This window comes from Podarcis gaigeae (assembly GCF_964106915.1).
Source record: "Podarcis gaigeae genome assembly, chromosome: 5".
Taxonomy (NCBI): Eukaryota; Metazoa; Chordata; class Lepidosauria; order Squamata; family Lacertidae; genus Podarcis; species Podarcis gaigeae.
This window is the reverse complement of record NC_139681.1, coordinates 54,697,845-54,711,607: the sequence shown is the minus strand read 5'-3', so window position 1 is coordinate 54,711,607 and position 13,763 is coordinate 54,697,845. Positions and strand designations below refer to the sequence as shown.

The window sequence follows — 13,763 nt, the reverse complement described above, 5'->3', positions numbered from 1 at the left end:
GCGTCTCTTGTATTTTTTTGCTTTGTTTTGTTTTTAAAGTTCAGGGAGCAGGTGATGGGAAGGATCTTTTCTGCTGCCAGTATGAGCAAATAATACTGGGTTATATAACGCAATAGTCTGACTAAGTAGAAGGCATCTTCCTATATTCCTCTGACCATGCAGCTACTTGTGGAAGGATTCCTCTTTAGCCTGTGTCCAGCTGGTGAGGACGACTTTCTCCTGCACTGACTTTCCCAGATTGCTGCTCAGACACAAGCATGAGGCAAGAATCTCCTTGCCACATGATCAAATGCTAGGAAGATTGGTAACTCACATGATTCTATGTGCCCTGCAACAATTTAATGTTTGGTGAACATAACCAGTTCCTGCAGAACTTTACATAGATGCATCTTGTTTGCTTTCCCTTTTGGCTGAAACCCTCAGGCTGTTATCCTTGAAGACATTTCCACTGAGATCCTGCCAAAACCAACTGAGTTATCTGAGGACTGCTACCGAGAGTGTGGTCTGCAGTCTGTCGTATTAAACCAAGCCAAGGAACACAAACACTGCAGCACCAAAAAATAATTATTATCAGTTTTCTCGAAGTAGCACTGAAATCTCCCAGACCACATCAAGGCTGCTCTGGATAACATTGTTAGCAAAGTACATCCTCAATCTATCTTTTCTTTCTTTCTCAACAGATAGACTACACTAATGGGAGATGGCAAAATTAAAAGTGATATGTCTCTATGCATCCTTTGCCAGACTGCTTCCTACCTTCAATGTAGGTGGGCCATGTTAGAGTGAGCATTCCTGGGAAGATATTTTGAAAGCACAGCACAGTTTATCTGAGGCTCTGTTGTTTCTAATGTTCTATAGGGGCTTCCCCTAAAACGTGAGATGGAATAGCGATAATTAAATCTATCGTGCAGTGAAGACAAAGTGCTTTGCAATTTGTGGGGAGGCTAGCAAGGTGGAGTTTGCACTTTCCCAGTAACTATCACACAGCTTCATAGGTACATGGCAGGAACTGTGAACCAGAAACTCAAAAACATTTTCCTGATCACACAACTTTCTTGTTTTCATAACCCTGAACAACTGCAGAGAGAGTTATTATAGTGAAGAGAAAACTTCACTGTGGATTTTCTTATTCAATAAATAGAAGAGGAGAAGTAAAGATCTTGGAGTTAGTTTAGACCAATTTAGAGAGAGATTAACAGAGCAGTGGGAACAGTGTTTTAGCAGAGGAGGTTGGAAGACTCAGAATAGATATAGCCAATGAGAATGCAGACTTTGACTAATTATTGGCTGCTGTAGTTTATTTACCTATGGGCTGGGTATCCAACTTCTCATCTACTAGTTGTTCTGGGGTCATCAGCTCCCTTTGAGGGACATTAGGCATGCTTTCACTTTGACTGCCTGGACTGACCATCTCTTGATCTTTCTCATTCTGCATCTGTGCATAAACATTAATGCCCGGAATCTTCCTAAAACATTAACAGAAACCATAATTGGCGTGTATGCTAAGGTGCTCTTTGCATTATGCTTTCACACCTGACAGAAGAATGGCAGGGAAAGAAGGAAGGAGTCATACCTTTTGAATTTGTAGATTACAAATACTGCCAATCCCACAAATACCACGGAGAGCAGCATCAGCATGGCTGAACCACTGTGGCTAGGTGTGACATCTATGAGTGGGGCTGTAAAAAGTTAAAGAAAAGTTTAGAACATTAGGTCCCAAATGTTCTGATAAGGCTTTCTAACTAGAGGATGTATTTATTTATGTTTACTATGCCTTGGATTTAGAAATCTGCCCTTCTTTGTTGTTATGTGTCTTCACAGCCAATTCACAAACCTCTCCCAATAGACACAGTTGTTATTGGTCCTCCATTTGGAAACCACATCTTTGGGGATCAGTTAATGGAGGTATAAAATTATATACACACCACCAAATCAGCCTACACAGAAACTGCAAAGTAATCATCACCCTTTTTCTGGACAGCCGCCTTTGCTGTTTCCAAATTTCTCATCCAGAGGGCTGTACTGTATTCAGCAGAAACATACAATGTCTTGTGAACTGAAAATTACAGAACCTCCACCGAGCATCTAGGACTTGTGCTTGCACAATCCCAATCCAAAAATGCAGTAGTATCTGGACCAATCCATGCAGTGGTATGTGGTCTCAAAGGCTGGCTGAGGACTGTCCCTGCCAGAAAAGCAGAATGTACTCCTTCCAAATAGCTGTCAGCTTTGTCATACTGCTCTGCAAATCAGTCAAAGAGAACAGCCTGTCCTCACTAAATCCCCCCCCCCCCAGTTTCTCCAAAACCATGAACAAAAGTATGCTCTTGTTAAGATGATTCTGAATCTGACCTGGGCTTGGATGCTGTAGCAAACATACTAACCCACCACCAGTGCCTTTACCAATCCTAAATAGTTTGTAGAAACTGCAAATAAACTGGGAAAATATATTGCTATATCCAAGGTCAAATCTTAATGCAACTCTGGCCAGATTGTGCATGGGCTTTTCTCAATGCAATAGACAGGTTTCATGTAAAATTCAAATGTGGAAACATATTGCCATACATGATAAAGTTACCTGCTGAGCATGGAGGTGGCACTTTGTTTTATTTACAGATAGTTCAAGTACTTAATTTTTCACTTAGTATTTATTTGGATGGAATATCCATTGAGAAAACAAGAGGATATTCAAGATTCCCCCAAATTCTCTCTGTTCCCTCTGCCTCCACATTAATGTGTTTGTGCTCTGGTAGCGAAGGGAAGAGAGACCTCACTACTCTGATATCTAGCACACTGTGCACCAGCACCCAAGTAGCACACAGAAAATGTAGTTGAAAGGGGTTAAGAAGGCAATTCTTCCCCAGCTCAGATTAAAATTCCAAGCCAGATAAGAATTTGGAGCTCAGAATGTTCATTTTGTTTTTGAGGCAAGCATTGTAAGTCCCGAGACATTTATATTCACTCTTCATGTTTTTGAATAAACATTCTAATAATAAACTTGGTAATCTTGAATAAATGGGCTTTTGAATTTTTTTGGGTTGGTGGGGGAATGTGGTTGGGGTGTGGTGGGGCAGAGTGGAATGTGGAATAAACCCAACTTCCCTGGTCATTCTGGATTATTTAGGCAACTGGAAATAAAAAACAAAGATTTCATTTCTATCCTGTACCATTTGACTAGCTGGTTTTTTCTTCTGTTTTTTAAAGAAAGAAATCAGTCCATTGAAAAGGTGACAGCTGCCTATTTAGAGGACACTTTTAATTCAGTAGTGACAGGAGTTAGGCATTTTTTCTTCACCTCCTGTAGGTTTTTCACACTTATAAAGAGGACATGCAGATATTTGCTGTGCTGCTAATTGGGTAGAGGAGCACACAGCCATGATCCCAAGAGAAGCTATTAGTAAATCTGGCTTAAGAAATGCTTTAAACAGTGACTCGTTCCTTATGCCCTTTAAAAGAATGTTGCTGCTCTCTGCATGTACTATTCCCAGAGCTCTGTGCAAAGACCCTTTCTCACACAGGCAATTGAAATTTTACCCAAAAAGAGATAGTCACACAAATAGCAGGAGCCCATTGCCTTGTGATTAAAAGCAGACTTAAACTCCAACACCCATCAGCTGCAGACAGCATGGTCCATGGTAAGGGATGATGGGATATGTAGTCCAGAAATATTGGGAGGACCCTAGGTTGGGAAAGACTAGGCAAGAATGGAAATCATTAAATTTATGAAAGTAGTTTGTTCTAGCTGTATTTAAATTGTGAATATATTTGTGACATTCAGCCCTAAATTGGATTTCTGTTTGTTTGTTAAATATTTAGGCTAATGGGATCCAATTTTTTGTGAAAAATCTTAATTATAACTCTCTTAAATGCTGCCAAGGAAGTGTTAGCCATATACTGAGAAAGTGCAGCTCTACCCACCATTACCAAATGACTGATTATGGTATTAGAAATCGTGGTGGAAATGGCAAATTTACCAATACCATTTGTAGATGGCAAGCAAGATGCATATATTGGAAAAAATATGTACATTAGCAGAAACCTGATGGGATGAGGCTTTTGGATGCAGATTAGCTGGGTAAGGCCAATTGATGAAACCCTACTCTCCTTCTACAGTGGATAAAGTGAAATCTAGGCTTCAGTGAAACAGGGAAGAGGCTGGATTAAACAACACGTCATATCAGCTTTCACCTTTTAACTAACATGAAATGAGCAGGGAAACGTATCGTCTGATTTCTGTTCCTGCACTCCTGTTCCCCACTCCTCCTGCAGAGCCAGGAAGAGATTGAAAGTGTCTGCTTCCTTTTTCAACCAAGCATGATTTTAGGCAAAACAAAATGCCAGGACCATGGTTCAAGGCGGCTTCTTTTCCTAAATCAGTTAACACTAATCACTTTCTCCAGCTTTGGTCACAACGAGGAACCACAATTATGGTTTATCCACACTTCCTCTTGCATTGGAGAAAACTGCTCTTTAGTGCTCAGTCAGAACAAATGGCAATTGGATTTTCTGTGAGCAAGCAGATGCGTGGACGAAAATGAAAGCAAAAGCTTCTGATCTCCTAGGCGCTGTGTCAGCGCAGGAGAGGTGGGAGCTCACTACTGTCCATGCTCAGTGGCAGAGTACATGCTTTCTATGCAGAAGGTCTTAGGATCAATCCCCAACAGCTCCAGGTTGGGTTGGGAGTATTTGCAGTCTGAAACCTTGAAGAACTGTTGTAGCCAAGACAGGAACATAGCTAGTGGGACTCATAAATATAAACTATGGCATGAACTTCATTATCCTGATGTAGAATGCATTTCGGCTGAACTGGTCAGGTCATAGCTAGTTATTATTTTGACTGACATGCCAAATTCATGTTTCACAAACAGTTCTTGGGATGAAATATGCATCTTATAGGAGCCACAACAGCAAAAGGAGTCCTGAATTAATGTTGATACAGAGTAGACATAGAATCACTAACAATAATGCTGGATATTGTTAATAAAAGCTAGCCAAGTAAATGGTCATTTTATTCAGTTTACATGTGCATTTCCTGTTGAAACCAACAGGGTCTGCGCACATGAAAACAGTGACAATCTTTGTGCATGAATCATTGAAGATCACAGAGTTAGCAAATAATACTTACAATGCAGCTTAAACACTTTATATAATATTAGATTTACTGGGACATAATGACAAATGGGTTTGTGTTGATAGATTTTTAAAGATATCTTGAGAAAACTGGCAGCAAATTTGTAGCAGTTTAGGAAACAAGAATGTCACAATCCTGTAAACAAGGCTCAGCTGATTTGCACTTAATCTATGATTTTTCTAATTAGCCGGCAAGGAATAGAAAATGAGAAAAGGGGAAAATTCAGCACTGCCATCATTATCATTTATGTTAAAGTGAAAAGTGCCTGAATTTGGAATTTGACAGATTATTTTTCCACATTTATTCAAATTCCAACTTGCAAAGAGGCATTAAAATGTTGTTTATTTTAGATACCGGCAACTAAGGGTTGAGAGATTGGTTTAAGTGGTCTGTTTCAGTTACATACATGACTGGTACAAAGACCATTCTGTCCCATCTAAAAAACTAACACACAACATTATCTTACTTACATTTTACAATGTGCTTTTTAACTTCTCTCTCTCTCTCTCTCTCTCTCTCTCTCTATCTCTCTCTCTTTCTCTTTCTCTCTCTCCCCACCTCTCTCTGCTTAGAACTGTTACAGCAGCTGCCATGAGCCTTGCAAATGAGGCCACAAAACCCCCATGGGAGGGCATGTCATACCTAAACCTTTTATGATAAAATAAAACCTAGCTACCTCCATGCCTCTGAATTGATGGCAATCACAAGAGGAGAGAGTATTGTGGTGCTTATCTGCTGCTTGCAAAATTCCTGAAGGCATTTGACTGGCCACTGCAAGAACAGGATACTGGAACAGGTGAGCCTTGATCCAGCAGGGCTTTTCTTATATTGATGTATCCATAAGGGTACAATTTTTTTTCATCATACAATGGCACACTCAGGGTGCAGGGACATTGGAGGCAGGGGCCTTATATACAGCACCACAGCCACTATGTGCTTCATTCCTTCCTCTACAATGTGCTCTTTAAAGGCCAAAACAGGCTAAGTGAAATAGCCATTCCAAGATTTGTAACACATACAGACTGCAATCCTAAGCACACTTGGTAGCAGTAAGCTCTATTGAACACAATAAGGATTCTACCTGATGTTCCAAGTAAACATGCATAAAGCGTTGATTGAGCTATTTTCAATATCTTGCAATAAAAACACAGAGTATTCCAAATACAAAAAAATTTTGACATTTCCACAGTGCTGCCACTGGAGAATTCATAATAAGCTGTGCTAACAACACTGGCGGAGGTTTTTAGGAATCTATACCAACCTGCTGTTAAATGGGCAGCATGGACAAGGATTCGAACCCCAGGCTTTAAATCAAACTGGATGGCGTTTTGGTTCAGTTTCTGGACCAATATATCTGAAATCTGGAATAAGAAATTATTGTAAAAAATAAAATATGGGTACAATCGCAAAGAACAAGAACAATGGTCCATCTGGCCTAGTCTCTTGTCAGGCAGTGACTGTTAATGGATGCTTCAGAGAAAATGGCATAAAAGGTCTGAGTGCAGTTATGAAATGATGCTATTGTATTCACCCCTTCTTTTTTTTTTTTTTTTAAGTGGGTACTGTATCTATGAATGCTTTCTGATTGAGGTTTCCTTCCGCAATATTACCAGTTGGTGATTGAGGTTGTTATGAACAGTGGAGGAAGCTGCCATCTTAAACTGAGAACCTATTCAAAAGTCTTGAACTGTCTATGTAAGCATAGGTTTTACACAATAAACACCATGTAGCCAAAAAAAATAGGTCACTGGGCATTGTAGTGATCTGTATCAGGGTTGCCACCATTGATATGTAAAGAGCTTTTCACACTAGTGCACTGTTTGAGTTCAGTACTTACTTCCCCTAGATCTGGCTCAGGATAGAACACCAAAACTCACATAGCAATGGACTGAGCTACAGAGAAAGTTATGATAATGCTACAATGGCTCTGATTGAACCAAGATAAATGGGCATGAATTTGTGATTATACCTACACTCATTTGAACTTAAACCTTGTCTTTGTCAGCTCTAGGAGTGTGAATATGTTTCGAATCTATAATCTATATCCCCAAGAAAATGCTTTGTGAACATCCTGAGACAATATCAAGAGACAAGAGATGGGCCAGTGACTCTAGAAATGAAATCCATTCATTTCTAGATTGGCAAAGTAAATGACAATATTTCTCCTTTAAACTCATTTATGGAATTCAAAGAGTTTTTGTTATGTTATCCTTCTCCCTTCTTGTGTCATTTTCCTGTTTCTTTTCTTTTTCTTTCCTTTCTCTTTCTTTCACTTTTCTCCTTTCCTGGCATGAGAAAGAAGGAACTTTGATGTAGGACACACACAGGACTGGTGACTTCTGATGGTTTACTCTAGGCTACAGTTCGCTCCAATCTTTCCTGTTGAAGAAATCAAAACATATCTGTCTCATGATATGACTAATTTTCATCTAAAAGCACCCATACTAAATGAAGCAGAAAAAGCACCACCCCATCGGAAGTCCTGACACCCATGCCAGAAGAAGAGCAGAAGGTGGATGCGGGCAATGAAGCTACTATTGGGGCAGGGAGGGTTGAAGGTAGCTCCCAGAAGGTAGCTACTCATGCAGAAGGTAGCAGCTACTCATGCACTCCACAGGTACAGTAAATATATCTGTGGTGGAGAGGCTCTCCACTGCTAGAGACCAGCAGGGTATGGAAGAGCAAAATGGAGGGATACTTGTACCACTTCCTAACCCTCTTCATCGGAGGTAAGTGTTATGCCTGCCAGTCTAGATCCTAACTTGTCTTCTGCTCTTCCACATCTTGAGAATACTATTCTAAGATTACTCTCTTTAGTGATATTTCATTTTTTTAGTTGATTAGCTTCTTTAAGTCCCCATTTATAAGCCTGTGGCAGGTTCTTCTGGAGCAAGTGGTCTGTCCTAAGTATGGAAATATTTTTAGTTCAATCATATTTCTAAAGGCCAAACTTGATACTGTCACATCAGCTGCAATCCTGACAATGCTGCTCTTTACATCTTAAAAAGCATTAAATGCAAAGATACAGTCAGTATCATGCCTAGTTGAGCCTTCTTCCCAGTTTAGCAGTTGGACCTCCTTTTATATTTTGCATCTCCTTTTATTTTTAATGGGAATATTAAGTGCAATTAATTAACTTAAAATTAATTTAAAAAATCAAAGCTATTTTGAAAAAGGAAAAGGAGGCAGGAAAATATAGGAGGCAGGCAGACAGTCTTCAGAGATGACAGACACAGGGAGAGACATAGGAATGTCCATCTGCACTAATTTTTTTAATAATAAAAAAATGTGCAAGAAATTTGGTTCTCTTCAAGCTTAGTTTAATGTTCAGCATGTAAACAGATTTCCTGATTAATGCTGAGCCAAGAATAGTGTTCCAAGCTATCAGTGGCCAATATGAAATGCAGGAACCAGAATTATTTTAAAAATTCAATTGTGATAATAAAAAGTTGCTGATAATCCCTCACAGTGAAGAATAAAAATCAAAACATCGATTCCCATCTTAACAGTGTTACAGAATTAAACCAAATCAACAAAGGCTGCAAATGGCCTTAAAATGATGGGGATGTCCTTTCACGCCTGATAATTTCTCATGAACCTTTGAAAATGTATGAGGGCTTAGTTAAAACAAATTACATTAGGGAATTACATCACTAGTTTATGGAAATAGAAGCTACATAGATCTCTGTCACAAGATGACTGCCCAAAAGTTAACTTTTGCTTTAAAAAAAGATGTAGTGATGTGAAGCACTCTTTATATAAGTTGCTAAATGTGTGTTATAGGAAATGTTTTGGTTGTTCTAAATGTTTTTCATGTTTTATGTATGTATGTTGTTGTTGTTTAGTGGTTTAGTCGTGTCCGACTCTTCGTGACCCCATGGACCAGAGAACGCCAGGCACCCCTGTCCTCCACTGCCTCCCGCAGTTTGGTCAAACTCATGCTGGTAACCTCGAAAACACTATCCAACCATCTCGTCCTCTGTCACCCCCTTCTCCTTGTGCCCTCCATCTTTCCCAACATCAGGGTCTTTTCCAGGGAGTCTTCTCTTCTCATGAGGTGGCCAAAGTACTGGAGCCTCAGCTTCACAATCTGTCCTTCCAGTGAGCACTCAGGGCTGATTTCCTTCAGAATGGAGAGGTTTGATCTTCTTGCAGTCCATGGGACTCTCAAGAGTCTCCTCCAGCACCATAATTCAAAAGCATCAATTCTTCGGCGATCAGCCTTCTTTATGGTCCAGCTCTCACTTCCATACATCGCTACTGGGAAAACCATAGCTTTAACTATACGAACCTTTGTTGGCAAGGTGATGTCTCTACTTCTCAAGATGCTGTCTAGGCCTGTCATTGCCCTTCTCCCAAGAAGCAGGCGTCTTTTAATTTCGTGGCTGCTGTCACCATCTGCAGTGATCATGAAGCCCAAGAAAGTAAAATCTCTCACTGCCTCCATTTCTTCCCCTTCTATTTGCCAGGAGGTGATGGGACCAGTGGCCATGATCTTCGTTTTTTTTATGTTGAGCTTCAGACCATATTTTGCGCTCTCCTCTTTCACCCTCATTAAAAGGTTCTTTAATTTCTCCTCACTTTCTGCCATCAAGGTTGTGTCATCTGCATATCTGAGGTTGTTGATATTTCTTCCGGCAATCTTAATTCCGGCTAGGGATTCATCCAGCCCAGCCTTTCACATGATGAATTCTGCATATAAGTTAAATAAGCAGGGAGACAAAATACAGCCTTGGTACAGATAGGTAGCCGTGTTGGTCTGCCATAGTCAAAACAAAAAAAATTCCTTCCAGTAGCACCTTAAAGACCAACTAAGTTAGTTCTTGGTACGAGCTTTCGTGTGCATGCACACTTCTTCAGATACACTGAAACAGAAGTTTCCAGCTTTCGTGTGCATGCACACTTCTTCAGATACACTGAAACAGAAGTTTTTACACTTCTGTTTCAGTGTATCTGAAGAAGTGTGCATGCACACGAAAGCTCATACCAAGAACTAACTTAGTTGGTCTTTAAGGTGCTACTGGAAGGAATTTTTTTTGTTTTGAAAATACAGCCTTGTCGTACTCCTTTCCCAATTTTGAACCAATCAGTTGTTCCATATCCAGTTCTAACTGTAGCTTCTTGTCCCACATAGAGATTTCTCAGGAGACAGATGAGGTGATCAGGAACTCCCATTTCTTTAAGAACTTGCCATAGTTTGCCGTGGTCGACACAGTCAAAGGCTTTTGCATAGTCAATGAAGCAGAAGTAGATGTCTTTCTGGAACTCTCTAGCTTTCTCCATAATCCAGCGCATGTTTGCAATTTGGTCTCTGGTTCCTCTGCCTCTTCTAAATCCAGCTTGCACTTCTGGGAGTTCTCGGTCCACATACTGCTTGAGCCTTCCTTGTAGAATTTTAAGCATAACCTTGCTAGCGTGTGAAATGAGTGCAATTGTGCGGTAGTTGGAGCATTCTTTGGCACTGCGCTTCTTTGGGACTGGGATGTAGACTGATCTTCTCCAATCTTCTGGCCACTGCTGTGTTTTCCAAACTTGCTGGCATATTGAGTGTAGCACCTTAACAGCATCATCTTTTAAAATTTTAAATTGGATTACTGTGATGTTAAAAGGTCTGCATTGGATTCGTATCCAGATCATTCTATCATTTTTGATAGAATGACACAAACATACAGCGCTCATATCACAGGATTAACAATTAGGACACGGTCTTTTTAAGAGACAGAAACCCTTCCCTTTTTATTTCAATACTCAACATACATTCTAAAAAATGATAGAATGTATGTTGAGTATTGAAATAAAAAGGGAAGGGTTTCTGTCTCTTAAAAAGACTGTGTCCTAATTGTTAATCCTGTGATATGAGCCCTGTATGTGTGTGCTGCAGCTAACAGAGGGTTGCAAGTCTGTTTGTAAATTCCAGTTGCAGATGTAGGAATCATGCAGACTCCCATACAGTTGAAGATAGTCTGGGATTGTGCAGTCCACACAGAAACTTGAGGACTAAAATTTTGCGTGTGACCTTGTGTCTACTAGACTAGAATACTTTTGTCAGTTTTGAAACTTGCCCACTTATACGCAGTCTCAAGTGCTCTTCAGTGACAGTTTGGCATGAGAGAAATCCAAAAGTATTTTACAATTGCAACTGCCCAGGAGGGAATTTGCAGCCATGACAAGTAATGTTCCATAGCACCAACTCAGTGTAAAAATGTGCCAACTTTTCCAGAAGGACAGGTGGCCTTTTACGGTTCCACGGCTGCAACTCCAGCTTGGACGCACCGAAACAAAACATGAAATGATATCTTGGATGACAGCCACCACAATATAAACTGCTCTAAAGTACTAACCAAGAAAGTGGAGGTCATAGGAAGTATGATCTGTGGCCTCTAATTTACAGAGCTGTAATAGTAAGAACAAATTGAATGAAATATCTGAAGGGTACCCAAGCCTCTGGAGGTAAAAATAAATGGCTGGTTCAATTTCCATAGCAGAATTTACACAAAATTAGATCTACAACACAGTCCACCTGCAGAGTGATCAACAATGTCCCCAAAGTTCATCCAATCAGCAAAAAGCTCCGATCCAATCAGCAAAGTCCAATCCAACTAGCAAAAAGCACCTGGGACAACAACAAGAACAAAATAAATTTTAAAAACACCTCAATTGTACATGTTGTTGTTGTTTTTTTGTCCCATTCAAGGGTTGAGAAGATTGGGGTGGCAGAAAACCTAAACAAAAAGTGATTCAGTGATGTAGGTTTAAGTGTGCAGAAAGAGTTTTATTGTTGAAAGGGTGGGGAAGAGCTTAGAACAAAACAAAACAAAAATCACAAGAAATATATTGACTAACACCATTAGGGTGCTGTTTCTTTTTTTGTCTCAGCCAATGCTAACTTACTGGGATAAAGAGGAAAAAACAACCCATGGCTTTTTCAAAGAAATACTGATTCAAGGAAGCAGACTTTGTGTGCCCTTCTTCTAACACAACATGACTATGGCTTTGGGGTAGGGGGCATTTTACTACCTACCACAAGAGATACTGGGATTTAGCTTGGGGTAGAATCTCTCCCGAAGACAGGAGTGCCTGCAGTGCTCTGGTCCATGGGGTCACGAAGAGTCGGACACGACTACACAACTAAACAACAACAAGAATCTCTCCCACCCAACTGTTTCTGGTATGTTTTATAGGGTTCTAGAAGCTGCAGATCTCATGCTGAAGAAAATAGGGTGGGAAATCCAAGGGCATGAGCCACCATTTTTATTTCCTGAAATCATCCACCCACAAGCATCCAGTAGACAACTTTGCCTCAGGAAGGAGCCTGAGAACAAAGCCTGTAACAGAAGAACAGTGCTGTGTAGAACAGGACTGAAGATGTCATTTTATTTTTTTATTTTTCAAAATCTATCTATCCAATATGATCTTTTAAAAAGTTAACTGGTATTACATAGTACTCTGTTTCATATTAAATGAGATATTAAGGGGGGGAAATGAATACATAAATCATTTCACTTTACTGTTGCACTATTTTATTATCTTATCAGATCCTAAGGTTCCACAAAATAGCAAGGCTGATGTGGAAAGATCAGAGAATGATTAAAAAACAACCCAGTACAAGGACTGCTCTCCTACACAAGCCCCGTTGAAGTGGATGGGCATGAGTTATCCATTCATTTCAATGGGACTTATATGCAAGAACATCCTGGGGAAATTTCACTCTCTGCCGATGAAACAAAAGGAATTTAAATCTGCCTGCAAAGCCATATTTTTATGTTTATTTCAGCCATTTCATCCCCTCCCTTAAAGGCAGTTCTCTCTAGTTCTTCATTGCAAACAATTTGGAAGCAGGTTACAAGTTGAAATACAATACACCTGCATAAAACATTGATACAAAAGGGGGGAAAATAAAATGCAATAAAAAGAGCAACGACAGACCTGACATTTATTTAATTAACAGCATTTTAAAACATTAGAATCTGGTTATACTTTTATGCTTTTTCTCAGAATTAGACACACACAGGTCCAAACTGCCTTATATTTATGCCCAATGGCTGCCCTATATTGTTCTCTTGCTTTTATGCTGAAGATGAAGCTTCTCAGCATTGCAAAACACCTAATTTAGAGTCATCAAGAGTTCTCCCCTGTGAAAATAATTAGGTCTCTGAATTAGTTTTGGTCCTTCACATAGCTTCATTGACTTTATCTGCTTCATTTGCAGAATTAGACGCAATGTGCAAAAATGTTTCTTTGTAATAGAAGCCATTCTTTGTCTATCATTCTCTCATCAACAGACATATAATGAATAATAACAACAAATAATTTGTAAAAAGAAAGAGAGGGGGAGTTAATTTACAAAGAGAACAAAACAAATTTAATTTGGCTTCTGGGGTAGTTCTGCCTGAATAAGGTCTGCCTTTCTCACACTGTGTGTGCCAGAAATCTCAGTATCCCTCAGCCTCCCATTCAAGTTGATTCAGGCATTTAAAATGTGGGCCATGGGAACACAGGAAGCCTTATCTTGGGTCAGATCATTGACCCCTCTAGCTCAGTATTCCCTAGGCTGACTGGCAGAAGCTCTTGGGGGTTTCAGACAGGGGTTTCTCCAAGCCTGTTTGGGAATTCCAGGTCAAATCATGACACC

The 13,763-nt window shown here is 39.9% G+C and overlaps 1 protein-coding gene across 8 annotated transcripts in view; it reads right to left on the bottom strand.

Moving 5' to 3' along the window:
• SORCS1 (sortilin related VPS10 domain containing receptor 1) overlaps positions 1 to 13,763 on the bottom strand; it is a 435,672-nt gene that overhangs the window by 65,626 nt on the left and 356,283 nt on the right. For 4 of the 8 annotated variants that reach the window (XM_083741539.1, XM_083741538.1, XM_083741541.1 and 1 more), the window contains exons 24-26: positions 6,393 to 6,492; positions 1,574 to 1,679; positions 1,306 to 1,466 (exon numbers count right to left, since the gene is read on the bottom strand). In XM_083741539.1, the coding sequence (XP_083597665.1) occupies positions 1,306 to 1,466; positions 1,574 to 1,679; positions 6,393 to 6,492 (367 nt within the window). The remainder of the gene's footprint in view (positions 1 to 1,305; positions 1,467 to 1,573; positions 1,680 to 6,392; positions 6,493 to 13,763) is intronic. The other 4 variants (XM_083741540.1, XM_083741544.1, XM_083741543.1 and 1 more) reach the window with 2 other exon arrangements.